Here is a 16,790-nt window from a genome sequence, read left to right as displayed (position 1 = left end):
CTTGTTCAGTTGTTATCATTTACTTTAATCTTAGTGTATAAATCAAAAGTAACGGAATGATCGAAGAATAATGGGCTAATTATGATTCATAGTTTTGTAGTTTGAGGTAAAAGTAGGTTGCCTGGTTCACACAACAATTTAACAATAGTAAGATTTCGACTATCAAAACGAGGCAGTTTTCAATTTTGCAGGTTGTAAAAATTCCCAGAGGTGCAATATTGTAGCGTGCAGTATCAATCTTCTGTTTTGTTTGAGTTTAAAATAACATAGTAATGGTTTTGGTTGGCGTACGTGTATTTCAGGTTAGCCTTGTAAGCGTTTGAAGCGTTTATGTAGAATAAGTTAAATCTTTTTTTCAGTATTTTGTGGAACAAGATAGAAACCTGTAAAATTGAATTAAAGCATGCTGATGCGTAATTGCGTAAACGCTTGCACCGAACGCACGCTGCAATTTAGTCCTCAAATAATATGCATATTATATTTATATATAATTCATATATAAATTATTCGTGCAGATTATATATGCTGTGTAGTATATATAATAAGCACAAGGACAATAATACATGTATCTGTTATACTTTTTAGTTGTATAAATGCTAACATATATAAATTAATAATGAGTTCTATGTATAATTATACAAACAGTTATATACAAGTTGCACAATTGTATTATATAGTTTCAAACATTTGATTCTATATGAATAACATTCGTACGTGTCGTTTGTGTGTCTGGGGCTTTCTATACATCATTTTAAAAATGTTGGATGTTGTCTCCTCAAGCATATCTATGGCAATCCACGTAAATTAAGCTGATGAAGTTTTAGGGGTTTAAGTTAAAATAAAGTATAAAAAGTAGGCATTCGATTAATCTTTTTCAGGATTTTCCTTTTTTTTGGATAAAAAATTGGCAAGCTGTTTTAATTTTAAGTTTTTTTTCTTCAATGATTTTACCATTTATTTGTTATGGGTTGTTATACAATACATTTAAATTAATGAAATTAATTAATAAAAAAGTTATTAATTATTCACATTTTTATTATTAAAGCTAATGAATAATAAATAAAAACAAATGGCTAAGTTGTTGTTATCATAAAATATAAAGTTCATTAGAGTCAAGTTCTTAAATTAAAAATTTAGAATGTTAAATAAAATTGTTAAAATTATACATTTTTAATTTATTAATCCCTGATTTTGATGGTACTGAACATTTTTGTTATTAGTTTCATCTCTTGTGTATGAGGTGAAGAGAAGGAACTTTTTGTACCTGCAAACAAATATTGTTATTATGGCTAACACATTTATCGGTGGATCAGTAGATCCAACAAATAGCTTTAATTCAACGGCTGATGAAATTGCATTTAAAGTACGCACACAACAGCAACAACAGTTGGAAATTGGTGGACAAGATGTTAAATCTTTTTCAAACTTTTCAAATAATCGCACACAGCAACAAGAAAATGATGGGTTTCTAAATGATTTTCAAACACCTACTGTTTTCAACACAGGACAAAAATTTACTAATCTGTCTAATTTTGATCTATCATCAGATGACAGAAGATACAACATTCAAAGAGAATATTCTGGAAACTTTACTGCTCTTCATCCACTGCCTTCCATAGCAACAATATCAGAATCACATCATGGTTTATTAGGGAACCTTCCCACAAATGGGTTTAACCCACAAGACCATTCATCACCACCTCTGGCTAGTTATGCCCCAAATTATTCTCTGTATGACGACAATGAGCCCAACCCATATTTAATTCCAAATGCTCTGGGTAACAATTTAACACTTGGTAATTCATTTCATCATCACACAGATCACCATCTACATCATCACCACCACCAGCAGCAGCAGTTGCTGGGTTTACAGCCTCAATCAGGACAAAATAATTTATACATCGGTGCAAATGGGGGGGGAACTAGTTACATGGCATCAACCACTGGTACTTTGTTGCTGCCTCCACTTGAGGGTCTCTACCAGATGAAGAAAAATGAACAAGATTTTCAGTCTGTGCAAGCTTCACTTTCATCTCTATACAACGAAAACAGAAACATCCTCTTACAAAGTCTGTCCAATGATAACAATATAGACAGCCAGTACCATAACGATAACAATAACAACGCTATTATCAACAACACCAACAACAATTTAGTTCTATTACAACAACAACATCATCAGCAGCAACAACAGCAACAATCGTCAATGCATTGCCTTGCATCTCCATCCAATGATGGTGGTGATCTGAATGACTGCGGTGAGAAATTGAACACTCGAGAGGTCGCTCTGCAGATTGGCAGTGAACTGAAAAGATACAGCATACCACAATCTGTCTTCGCTCAACAGGTTCTCTGTCGAAGCCAGGGAACCCTTAGCGATCTCTTAAGGAACCCAAAACCGTGGAGCAAGTTAAAATCAGGCAGAGAAACATTCAGGCGGATGTGGAAGTGGCTGCAGGAGCCAGAGTACCAACGACTTGCAACATTGAGGATGATTGGCAAGATGACAAGTTAGTGATGGCATCTGATCCCTATCTCATCTTATAACTTATTTTGTCTTGTATCTAAATAAAAACTCTGATAGTAGTCAGTAACATAATAACATGTTTTGTGCATGCAAGTAGTGAAAACAGCCATTGGTACCATATCGAATGAACGTCATATAAAAATAAAAATATCAGCAAAATAATGATGTTTTTCAATATTTATTTTAAATACATTCACACATATCATTTGTTAGCTGGGCGTTGCTAGGTGGTTACTCAATGTCTAATGTTTATAGAAAGCTAATTTGTAGGTGTATCTACAACTTGAGTTTAACATTTAAACATAACAACTGAAACCGCCAATCTACTTTCATAATTTAGAAATAGTAAGAAAGATTAAAATTTTCTGGTTGCATATCCCAGTTAGAATCTCACTTTCGCTACAATACATCAAACAAACAAGACCAATCATCATCAATCTTCTTCCCAACATACATAGTTCAATGCTACTATGTATCAGCATTCAAATTAATTATTCACTTTACATGCTAAACAACAAATAAATGAACAAACCAGCCAACCAACCAAACAACCAACCAACTAACTTGAACGTGTTTTTATTACTTCTCATTACTACAGTTCCCACTATGGATGATCTTCTACGTGATACATCATGTATGTGTTACATGATGTAGGCAAATTAAGCTCATACTGATACGTGGTAGTTTGCTATATTTATTAAAAAGTTGAAAAACAACGCAACTCATATTTTTTGTTTGCCGTTGTTGCATTTTGTTACTGCAAAATAAATGATTCCCACGCATTTATGTTTTCATGTTTTAAACGCGCTGAATGAAAATTTTTGACTGAAAATGTGGACTTATAATTTATTAACGTTATTGTTTTAATGTTACTGTAGCCTTATCTCTCTAATTTGTTTGTCATTTATAATTTATTCTTGACGTTTATCAATTATTCTTCGACTTGCTTTGTAATATTTATTTTTTTTAATAAAAATTTGTTTTAGCAAAACAATATCGTAACTTAAATGTTGAATCATGTTCTCATAAACTGTTGGACAACTTCGCGTTAAGATGAAGTAAAAGCAAAAAATTAAAAAGTTCAATCCACGTGTAAAGTATGGTGGTTCATTGTTTCCGTGTGGCGCCAGTCCATCCATGTTTTAAAGTTACACAACTAAAGGTAATTTTTTGTGAGAAAACCTTTGTCTTTGTAATGAATGAGCTACCTCGTGCTAGTAGTTTTATGCTGCTATGTCATGTAGATGTAGTTTCGAAATATTCCGAAGTAACAGGATCTGCCATTTCATTGAGAGATCCATATTGCCAGCGAATAAGTAGTTTGTATAGATTGTGATTTGATATAATTTTTAAATTGTAATGATGGGATTTGCGAAGAATAACTTGAACTACTGAAAATTTTGATAAGAAAAGCGTTGGGTATTTGTAATTGAAGACGTAGTATGTGTTTTTGTGCAACGCGACTGCATGCTTACTTCGACGTAAAATTAACTTATGAATAAATTTATCACTGATATAGCACAGGCTGAGGAGATATGAACAAAATGGGCGTTGTTAAGCGTTCAATGAATGAAGTGAGATTATCATGGAAATTTGAATCCTAATTAAAATGAACCTAACAAGAGGATTTATAACAGCAGCAAACAGTGTTCTCACCGTCGTGTTACCGATTATCGATCTGTCTATCTCTGTATATTTAATTGTATACATGTGTAAACATTTGTATTAATTTATCTGTATGGTGAACAAATTTATTTTTTATAATTATATAATTTGATACATACATACGGGTGTATATGAGTCTAGAATGTGTGTCTTTATATATGTATGCACAGCACATAACTACAGTTGCACATTAATTGCTCTAGAATTATGATCAAGATTTAATATTAGAAACGAATGAAGGCCATGAATTATAGGAGTGGTTTTTTTAACGGTAGACTTCTCGATGCGTGAATTCGCAACTTAATTGATGGAAAACAAAAAACGCCTAATTCCAACCTCCAAACGAGCAGATATATTTTCTGCATTTTATGTCTTACAGGTTCTCGTCAGCTGAAAGTGAAAGTCGGGACAGTTGTTCCACCAGTTTGCTCTGCACTTGTTTCAATGGCAATTTGTTTTGTATTCAACTAACTAATCAGATCAAGATGATTACAATGAAACAACCGAATTAAATTAAATTTTAATTGAAACAACCAATTATTTTATCAATATAAACTTGATAGGCTATAAATCAAAACGTTTTAATTTGCCTACAGGTTTGTCGAAGGAATAATTTTTAAAATCCAAATGATAACTGATCAATATTAATGACAACTTCAATGCTGGAACAGACTAGTGAACAGATGTCCAGTCAGCCAGATTACACCGAATAAAAATCTTGTCTCATTTGTTTTTTCAACAAAATAATTTATGATAATTTGTTCAAATGCTCTGATTTCAATTTTGTGTTTCTCGATGAAGAGCGATTTGTTCAGCTGTTAAGACATCATTTGGAAAATCTGCAAAATATCACGAAGATCATTAAAAAATTGTGAAGTAGGAATCGTGATAACTATCCGTTTAGTTTCGAACTCAGTTTTGAATAATTGCTTCATTGTATTCTGGATTTACCCAATTTTAAAAACTATAAATATTTCTATTTTCCAAAAGTAGACTAAAGTTAATAATTCTACACAATAAAAAAGACCAGATTAGGTGCATAGAGATGTTTAAAATAACAAAGTTGTGTTGTGAATGGAGACAGTCAAACGTTCTTCTGTTAATGATTATAGGTAAACATGTGAGTCTCATCGTTTGATCATATTTGCGTATCTGGGTCAGCTCCTGGTCCTGCAGTGACTGGATCAGAATGCAAAAAAGATCTCCGTCTACCATATGCAACACGTGTGATGCATGCATGGCTTGGTGCTTAATCACGTACATGTAGACCGTATTTGTGTTGGTTGATTCTTTTGAATATTATTTGAATATTGTTGACATTAAAAAAAGTCACAACATTAGGCAAACGTTATGTATAATACTAAATTATAAAATTTTTAAAATTGCCTCGACCAGCTGAGTGCAAGGCAAAAGATTTGATGCAAATACAACAGACTTTCTATGAAAAACTTACTCAAATATTATTGCCAAACGAGATTATATTTTTTTACAAATTATGTAATTTTATGCCTAATTGTATATATCAAAAAACAGTCTGTAATGCTTTCCGTGCGCGCGTGCATTTGTATGCCTGAAATTTTGAAGCGAGACAGGTCGACACGCATGGATAAAAATACAAGTGCAAATGTAACTTGCGTGATTGAGCATTGTGTGTACGTGTGAGTGTGTGTGTACATTTGTGTGTGTGTACATGTGCATGTCTGTACGCGTGTATGTCATAAAATAATTTATGCGTGCTTATTTATTTGTGTAGGTGTGTTTTAATAAAAGTTCCATAGAAACATCCCCATTTAGGTATACTGTTTATTCCTGTTTGATTCCCTTTCCGTTTTCAATGGTTTCTATTCAGGAATGATTCTAAATACATATGCAAATGTGTATGCTCTTGTACATTTATGGCAAGCAATAATTCGTGCACGTACGCATACATTCAGAGATGTACAATACAACAATTGTTCCGGCTGCTGTAAGTAAGATACCAGGTAGGGCAGGTGGGTAGGCAGGTAGGTAGGTAGGCAGGTAGGTAGGTACATGGGTGTATGTCAATATAGGTAGATCACATGTTCCACTTCAATGAACGCCTTATTCCCTTCATGGACATTGTATCAATACGAACAATACAACAATAATAAATAACACTAATTAACATAATGTTAGTGCAGTGTTGGTGCACTTTTGATTGCTAATCACCATGATGATTGAAATGAAATGACATCAATGGTGACATCAATAACCATAATTGAGTTGTTGATGTTGGCGAAAACATTTTTGTTGCCATAGAACAATGTTTTCCCACGTTTCTAACAAACAAACATCAAACAAACGAACTAACAAACGAACGAATGAACGAACCAACAAACAAATGATTTTTCAATTGCTAAGATTAAATGCTTTACTTTACTACTACTACTACTACTACCTACTACTACCACTATTACTACTACTACATACTACTACTACTACCACCTCTACTACTACCACTACTACTACTACTGCACTACTGCTACTACTACTATTACTAGTTTTCCCAACAACTGCTACTACTCCAGCTGCTGCAGCTATTGTGTTGTGTTGTGTTGTAACTAAAACGCTCTCTCTATTGCTACACTCTTGAATGTGACCTGATGACGACGGTGATGATGTGCGATGTGTCATGTGATAATTATGCTAATAATAATAATTATTAATAATTAATAATTACAATTTGGATGGGGCCGGTGACACTGCTGGTTGTATAAATGTACAATAATCATTTTGAAAAAGTAAGGTAAAGTTGATGGAGGAGATGATGATACTTATGAGAGTGATGAAGTGGAAATGATGGAGGAGATGATGAGGTGAGTAAAAAAAAATTCCACAGACAGTGTATGCGTACGATTGTGTACACAGGCCAGCGTAGATACGTACATTTAAATATTCAAACAAAACGTAAATTCACACAGGCGGGCTTGCACGCACAGACACACACTTCCATTTTTGGGTGGTTGAACAATAGAAGCAGAGATGAGGAAGATCGTGATGATGGCGACGACGCTAGTGACGTTGTTGATGTTGTTGTTGTTGTTGTTCTTCATTTCTTCATGACGTTTATGTTGATGATAATGTTGGTTTTGTGTGTGCGTGTGTAGGTGTGTTTTGTGTGTATGTAAGTGCTGTTTTGTTTGTGTGTGTCTGTGTTTTCTGTGTGTATGTGAGTGTGGTTTTTTGTGTGTAGGTGTGTTTTGTGTGTACGTATGTGTAGTTTTTTCTGTGTGTGGATGTGTGTGTGTGTGTGTGTGTAATACGCTAATATTTGCCTGCATATTTGTCAGTCTACGTACATCAACCATCAGCTGTTGTTTGCTCGTTGGCTAACAGTGAAGCTAAGGGAGAAATAATAATAATGATAATAATAATAATAATAATAATGATAGTGATAATAATAATAATCTTAATGTTGATACAGTGAATAATTAGTATAACATTTCATCAAAAAATTACTTCAAAAATGTTAGCAGAGTAACCAAGAAAGCGAATAGTTCACAGTATGACAATAATCATGTTTCTAATACGTTCCTGTTGTTATTAATAGTAACACACGCAGATGCATCGTGTATATAAACACACGTGTGTATAAACTCAGTTGTTAATTAATTCATTAGTTCAATCAATCCATCCATTCGTTCATTCATTCATTTATTCATTCATTTATTAAAAGTTACATCTTAATTTTTTTGTACGTACGTACGTACACATTAACATTCACATATGCAATGTATGTCTATAATTTGACATACAATGTTATTTATATATATATATATATATATATATATACAATTTGACATATATATATATATATAATTTATATATGTATGAATGTATGTATGTATGTATGTATGTATGTATGTATGTATGTATGTATTTATGTATGTATGTATATATGTACGTATATATTCATGAAGAGCATACATGTATTTGTACATGGATGTTGCGCACACAGGCACATAAAGCGAACACCTTTATTAGCAAACGTATGCTGCTGCCTTGTAATAAAGGTAAGATGAGGCCGCAGCTGATCTGATGTGTGCGTGTGTGTGTGCGTGCTCGTGTGCGTGTGCGTGCATTTTGCTGTTCTTCATTGGGGCGGTGATGATGTTTCTGGTGACGATAATGATGATAACAATGTAGTTTGTGACAAAAATGGAAAAGACGGTGATGACGACGACGAGTGTGATGATGAGAATTATATAGTGATGATGAGGATGATGATGATAGTAAGTAGAATGATAGCTCTTTGTTATTATTTTATTTTTCTCTCCACTGATTCAAGTGCACTGTTTGTAACGCAATTATAGAATGAATAGTACGAACGTGTCCGGTAAGAAAAAAATAAAAACAAGAAAAATAAAAATTAAAACAAGAAAAACAAGAATAAAATCAAGAAAAACAAGAAAAATAAGAATAAAAAAACAACAACAACAACGACCACAACAAAACTGAAATAAAAAAGAAAGAAGGTACAAGGCGACTGTGAGAGAATGAAGTTGCGCAATTAGATTTTTATTTTTGGTCAAAAAGTTGAGACCTGGAATGGAATGGAATGGATTGTATGGTGTAGGTACTCTACGTATCTACTACAACTCAACATTTACAACGCATCATTATCCGCTCTTAATTACAGTCAATTACTCTCCGTTACATTCGCGACGTTCGCGAGTTACGTTCTGAAAAGTATCTCCGTTATCAGTGTTAATTAGGATTGAGTTTTTCTTCATTATGTGGTCTGTCGCGCGCGTTTGTGTGTGTGTGTGTGTGTGATGTGCTTTGGGATATGTTGATAGTTGGATAGATATTGCTACGTTTATCTGATGAGGTTTATTTTTTGATATTTACTCGTGCGATTAAAAAGAATGATTTTTTTTTCAAATGTTCCGATTGGATGATTCTTCATTGGTTTTTGGTGACTGATGATTGTCTCGCTTTTAAGAGTGCTGGTTTTTGGGGATAACATTTTTTTTATATAAATTTAGTTATTTTTTCTATTTTGACAAAAACTTTTTTACAATAATTTACTTCGACGATAAAAAATACTAGCATAAATTATCGTTAATTTTAAATTATTCTTTCAACTATTAATCCACTAAAAAGAGTTGATAATTTCAAAATTAATTTCATTGAATCTGACAACAAAAAAACTATTTCATTTAAGAAAAATGTTGAAAATTAGAAGCAAAACTAAGATTCCTAATTAGCTGTTTTATTACACGTGTGAGTTGGACTTCATTTGATGTTTGCAACTAGCAGGCACGCGCTGATGCAACATTTTCTCACTTGTTTCATTTGCTGAATCTAAATCCGTTTGTCATCAAATATGACCAACGGATCAGTGAATATGTGTTTAAATACGAGAAAATATTGTTAATATTATATAAATATTATTTTATATATTAAAATAAATAAATTGTTTTGTAAGTCGGGTGTAAAAATTAAATGGAATAAATACGAAAATGATGCAAACGGTAACATTTATTTATGCATAAGTGTACATTGAAGCTACTTTGCAATTGTAACCAAATTTAATAATGGAATGTTCAGTGCATTCTAATGATTGGACGTTTCAGTGGCTGGGTGGAGTGATGATATTTGGTCAACTAATCGTAGAAGTTGCAGAAATTTGGCTGTTTTTACAGTTTCTATGATAATTCTTTCATTCTTATTAACTGTAAGTGGCCGTGCTTGTTCATTTGAATAAATAAATAAATAAATAAATGAATAAATAAAAAATGATTAAGAGGTTGACAATTATGGTAATTGCTATTGTGCGTAATGTACATGTCGTGTTTTTGTACTGCAAGAAAGTGAAGAAACAGTGCGCGCTCATTTAACAGATGATTGACCAGGAGTAAACTTTTTATTATTGATAATTTCATTTTGCCTTTGCTCCTTACTCGTTTGTTCACTTTTGTTTTGCTTGCTCCAGGAGGTGAGAGCGCGCGCGTGTGTATGTAAGTTTATATATATATATATATATATATATATATATATATATATATATATATATATATATATATATATATATATATGTTGGTAATAGACCATAATTTTTACAATATTCTATAAATTCTACCGAATGTTTGGCGTTAATATGTTTGTAGTTCGTTTTTTCGATTTTTAAAAAGTTTTTTGGTGAACGTTTAGTTTATTAAAATTCAAAATAAACTTATTTTTCGAATTCATGCTGCAAATAAGGCCATATTTCGATTCCGAATGAATCATCGTCAGTGCTCCTTGTTGTATATATAGGGAAATATTGACTTTGTCAAGATTAACTTTGACGTTGTAAAAATTAACTTTGGTGTTGTAAAATTGAACTTTGATACGAATTAGGTGGATATATAGGGAAATATTGACTTTGTCAAGATTAACTTTGACGTTGTAAAAATTAACTTTGGTGTTGTAAAATTGAACTTTGATACGAATTAGGTGGATATATAGGGAAATATTGACTTTGTCAAGATTAACTTTGACGTTGTAAAAATTAACTTTGGTGTTGTAAAATTGAACTTTGATGCGAATTAGGTATATATATATATATAAATATATATATATATATATATATATATATATATATATGTTTTTCTTCATAGATGTTTGTGTGTGTGTTTGTATGTACTTGTTCACGCTTCTATGATTTTTGCGCGCGCGTTCGTCGCGTCCTTTGGATGTTCGTACTTGTACAGTGTATGTACACTTTGCGCAAGTCAGATACGTTTTTACCTTAAGGATTCGTTTTAAATACGAACATTGTGCGTGTAGCGTGCACACAATTTATTGAATAAAATGTGCAAGTGTATCAAATTTTGTGCAAGTTTGTACACGCATAGTTTGTATGTGTAAGCGTGTGTGTGTTTGTATATGTGTATGCATATATTTATGTGTTTGGGTGTTTGTATATGTGTATGCTTATATGTATGTGTTTGTATATGTATTTGTGTATATGTGTTGATGTGTTTTTTTCGTTTGTTAAGTTGCACGAGATGGTTTGTGGTCGACTTCTGATTCGTTCTATCTATTTTTATTTGTAACCTGGCGGGCTTTCATCTTCTGAAGTTTGTTTTTTATTCATTGAACTCTTAATATGGTTAATATTAAATGCAACGACATAACCGCTACTACGACTTTTACTGCTCTAACTAGCAGAAATAATTGCTGCTGACACTGCTGTAACGACTATTAATGAACATTATTGCTACTGCCACAACTGCTACAACAACATCAACTACTTCTACTACTACCACTACTACTGTTACAACAACAACTACTACTACTACAACTACCACTACTTAAATTATTATCTTATTACATCAGAAACTATTATTACCAATGCAAATACTGTTACTGTTATGTATAATACTTTATTACCTCAGCAGTAACTTGGCTTTTATCGTTTTTGTGTTATTGTTTTAACAGTAGAGAACAATAAAACTGGGAATATTTGGTGCAGTATAAAACTTGCATCGTCGTCATCACCATCATCATCATTGTCACCATCATTATTACCATCATCGTCTTCCTCTTCCTTTTCTTTATCATCATCTCTTTCATCATCATTATCCTTTATCATCATCATGTCCTCATCATTAATCTCATCTAGCAGAGTTTACCATTCAATTGCATCACATCATGAAATAGACTGGCTGGTTGCCTGGTGGTATGATATCCTTATATCATTACACCACATTGTTGCATCACTATCACATGGTGATATATGTAATATGACATTGCCGTGATATCATGCTTATATCAATACTGTATCATCTGCATATTTGTATAGGGGTATCATTGTCGTTATTTTATCATTGTCGTTATCATGGTATCCTCGTATTCATCATCATTATCCAAATCATCATCATCATTATACAAATCATCATCATTATTATCCGAATCATCATCATCATTATCATCATCTAAATCATCATCATCATAAAAATCTTCATCATAATTGTTTCTTTGGCATATGACCGGCGTTTCTATCATCGTCATCATCATCAGCCCTAGTGAGTGAGTAAAATTATCATTAATACTACCCCATCATGTTTTGCTGCTGCATTTGTCAGTTTACTGATATCACCGCTATCATCGTCATTACCATCATCTTGTTTGGTCATCATCATCGTTATCAGCAACATCATCGTCATCATCCTTATCGTCTTCAAAATCTTCAGCAACATTATTATTGTCATTATCATCATCGTCATCCATATCATCATCATCATTATAACCACCATCATCATCTTCATCGTCTACATCACCATCATCGTCATTATCGTCATCGTCGTCGTCGTCACTATCATCCTCATGGCACGTGTGATTCAGGTATGTTTGCTTCAGCAATCATGAGAAAAGGCTTGAATGTCATACACACATTCATACGCTCATTGTTTATAAAACGCCATACACGCGCATTAAGAGAGATAGATGGTGCGAGTGAGAGAGAGAGAGAGAGAGAGAGAGAGAGAGAAATACGGCGAGGGTGGGGTGTATTCTTGTTATGTTTAAGAGTTGTTATGTATATGTACAAATATATACATACGTACACGTACATGGATGTGTGGGCTTTTTGTGATTTTTATTTTTCATTCGTTTTTCATATTTGTAAAATAAAATGATTGCTTGTGTTTGAGTGTGTGTGTGATGTGTCTGTGAGTTTACGTGGTGTGTGTGTGAGTTTATGTTTTGTTATTTAATTTTTCATCGGTTGAAAATGATTTATAAAATATTTAATGAAAAGTCGGTCGGTTCTTAACTCGATTAACGAATGATCGAGATAAATTGGCGACCGGTAACTTCAGTGATGTGCGTTTGTGTGTGTATGTACGTGTATGTACGTTTTGTTGTGTGTACGTGCGGTGTACAATGTACATGTGTGCATTTTTATTGTTCTGCACATGTGTATGTTGTAGAGACTTATTTTTATTTATTTGTTGGCTTTGTTTGTTTGAATGACTTGTTGTGGAGATGTGCCCTGCTGCTAGTTCGAATGCCTCGCGTGCTAAGCCGTGTTTTTATTCGTTTATTCATTTGTTCGTTCGTTCATTCGATCATTTCTTCAGTCATTGAAACTTTTTTTCATTCACTGCTCAATCAATCATTCGTTTATTCATTCATTCATTCGTTCGTTTTCCGTTCATATCTTGGCTTATTCGTGTTTGGGATTTTTATTCATTTTTTTTTCTAATTTTTGTACACGTTCGCTCATTAAAGCGTTATTTTGAAGTCAGAAATTATTACTCTAAACATTTTTTTCAGATGTTCATTCATTCCTATGATCTGTTATTTATCAGCGTTTCATTCATTATTCATTCCATCAATCATTCATTATTCATTCCATCAATCATTCATTATTCATTCCATCAATCATTCATTATTCATTAACTCAATCATTCATTATTCATTAACTCAATCAATCATACCATCATTCTATCAAGCAATCAAACGTTCAATTCTCTATTGAATTCAATCGTATTTTTTTCATCTATTGTTCCGTTAATTAATTAACTAGTTAATTAATTAAATAGTTAATTAATTTATTAATTAGCTCATTCATTCATTCATCCATTTGTTTATTCATTCATTCATTTATTCTTTCATGAAGAAAAAACTAAATAAATAGATAAATGAATGAATAATTAAATAGAAATAAATAAATTCATAAGTGAATAAAAATTATATACAATGGTATGTGAGTGAGTATATGACTTATAAAGAATCATAAGATTCACATTCATTCATTCATTCTCTGGCAACAATTTAGTTGCTCTTTTTATCTCCCTTTTCTTAGAAAGACCAACTTAGCGGATAAAACGTATTGCATGAAACAAACATATACAGAAGGATACAAAGAGGCATGCACATTAAACACGCGTCTATGCATGCATGCATGCATGCATTCATCTACCTGCGTGCGTGTGTGTATGTGTGCCTGTGTGTATGTGTGCGTGCGTGCGTGTTGACATACACATGCTGGGACTTGCCGCACGACACTTAGATATGAACTTATAAATATATATATATATATATATATATAAATATATGTTTATATAAAGGAATATATAAGTTACGTATATGTTTAAATCTAGTTATATATAAGTATATGTTTATATATGTATATATATACATATATATATATATTTGTTTTGACTGGAATATATATTTGTATGTATATATGTATGTATATATGTTATATGAACTAGAAACGTCATTACGAAATTCAATTATGGTTCACCTGTGAAATTTTTTTCAATCGCAAACTAATTTTTTTTTAAATTTTTTGATTTCTATTTCCTCTTTGATGCGTTGTGAAATTATTTTTTTTGCTTCTTCTTTTTCTCTATCTTTTTTTTTACTATTTTTCGTCTTTTTTCTTTGTTTTTGTTGTTGCTTGCACTTTGTTGTTGTCTCGCATTGGATAGGACTTTTAAACAGTCTCCCTCTGTCCAGTTGACTCAGAAGCTGATGCTTGTGATGCCGTGTCATTTTGAGACCACGAATCAAATGCATTCTTGCTAATCTGGGGGCAAGCTATTACAAATAAATAAATTAAAAAATTAAATTAAAAAATAAATTAATAGACGATGCAGTATAATTCGTCGCGTTATGGACTGCCGACGGAGACATTTTATTCTATGGTGATGTTTTTTGCAATTTTGTTCATATGAAATTACGTTATTAGTTCATTTTAATTATGTATCTGTTTCTTCATCAATATGTTATAAAAAAAAGAGATGCACGTACGTCAGTGAACCTCATCACTGCAACAGAGGGACCAGACCTTTCCGCCGCCATATTTCTGTTTATTTTTATTTATTTTCATTAGAAATTATTCACTAACATAGAACAGAGTGTCTTTCGTACGTTTCTTTCTTCTAACCGCTTTCCACAATTGCTTTTTTGTTGTTCTATGTTTTGTATGTTTGTATGTCTGGAAGCTTGCACGAATGTATTTGTATGTGTATGTGTGTATGTATAAGTTTACACACACACACACACACACACACACACACACACACACACGATGTATAACTGTATGTATAAAAATGTATGTATGGGAGCTTGCACGTTGTGAATCTTATAAACTAATCCAAGTCCGACTTTTCCAGTGCATGTGAATTTGTCCATGCCTCGATTTTTTCTCCACTTTGAAATTTTTGCGTTTGGATGTTTTTAATCTTTTCTGTAATTATGTTACGTTCTGTTGTTGCGTTCGTGTATTATTATGGTACATCCACCAATCAAAGCTCTTGCTTACATTCTTTCATACTTTATATTCACGTTAAACTTGCTGCCATTGAAGTTAATTATAAATATAATATCATGTTTTTCGTGTGTCGGGTTGAACGTTTTCTCATTGACGAGTGTAAGCAACAAGTTACAAAAGTATCCTAGCTGTTGCTAAAACAAAATGATTAGCACCAACAGTATGTTCATGCAACGGTTATCAATACCGCAATCAGGTTATCATTTATGTCATCACAATCAGGTGATCAAATTTATAAACACAATCACATGATTATCCTCATTTTCATCAACATCATCATCATCATTTTCATCATCATCATCATCATTATCACCCCACCACAAACAAACAATCAATCAAACAAACACCAACAGACGCCTCAAACAAGAGAAAAGATTTCAACAACAACATCGGCACGGACTCCAGGAAATCCAACATGTTGGCCACAATAAACAACAGCAACATAAACAACAGCAACAACATCATGAACAACAATAACAACATCAGCAACAACACCAACAGCAACATCAACAGCCACAACAACAATATGACAACAACGTCGTCGACTAACGCATCCAACTCAACAGCCGCCAAAAAGCCGCGACTCGTCTTCACAGACGTACAGAGGCGAACGTTGATGGCAATCTTCGAGCAGACGAGGCGACCGAACAAGGAAATCCAGACGGCCATCGCCGAGCAGCTGGGATTGAAAATTTCAACCGTAGCCAACTTTTTCATGAACGCCCGACGCAGATCATTCGAGAAGTACGTGGAAGATGACAACTCAGAGTCATCCATTCAAAACAGTAGCGGAGCCGATGATGATTCTTTTAATAATAACAACAACAATAATAATAACAATAACAATACAAACATTAATAACAACAACAGATAACATTAATAAGAACAGAAATGCGCACACTTACAAACAAGCAAATAAACAGACAAACAAACAGACTGACTGACTGAAAACATTGTATCCATTCGAGAACATTCCCAACATTTCGACGGGTTTTCATCTTGTCCTATGCAATAACAATTTTTTCAATGATTTTATATGTTATTTTTTTCTGTTTTGTTGTTTCATTTTTAAACGTATGCATTTCTTTAGACATATTTTACGACAAATATTTGAAATATGTGGCATTTGTTATGAGTTACAGCATTCAAACTTCATACATGGGCTCGTTGGTCACTCATCGTCATTGCTCTCACACAACTCTCTCTCTCTCTCATTGTTTTCACACAGGTAACAGTTTTTAGAAATAAAAATTGAGGTAAAAATTCATCAATGCTACAATTTAGACACATATTTTGAAGTTC

At 32.8% G+C, this 16,790-nt stretch overlaps 1 protein-coding gene across 1 annotated transcript; it reads left to right on the top strand.

Annotated features, from left to right (window-relative positions):
• Positions 1 to 2,260: 2,260 nt before the first annotated feature.
• HELRODRAFT_131179 (hypothetical protein) lies at positions 2,261 to 16,245 on the top strand (the record flags this gene model as incomplete). The annotated part of the gene is made up of 2 exons (XM_009016163.1): positions 2,261 to 2,514; positions 16,002 to 16,245. Coding segments are annotated over 2 exons (498 nt in total), but the record flags the coding sequence as incomplete, so codon positions are not given.
• Positions 16,246 to 16,790: the final 545 nt, after the last annotated feature.

The sequence above is a fragment of the Helobdella robusta genome, assembly GCF_000326865.2.
Source record: "Helobdella robusta unplaced genomic scaffold HELROscaffold_17, whole genome shotgun sequence".
Taxonomy (NCBI): domain Eukaryota; kingdom Metazoa; phylum Annelida; class Clitellata; order Rhynchobdellida; family Glossiphoniidae; genus Helobdella; species Helobdella robusta.
This window is presented reverse-complemented; position numbering and strand designations above follow the sequence as displayed.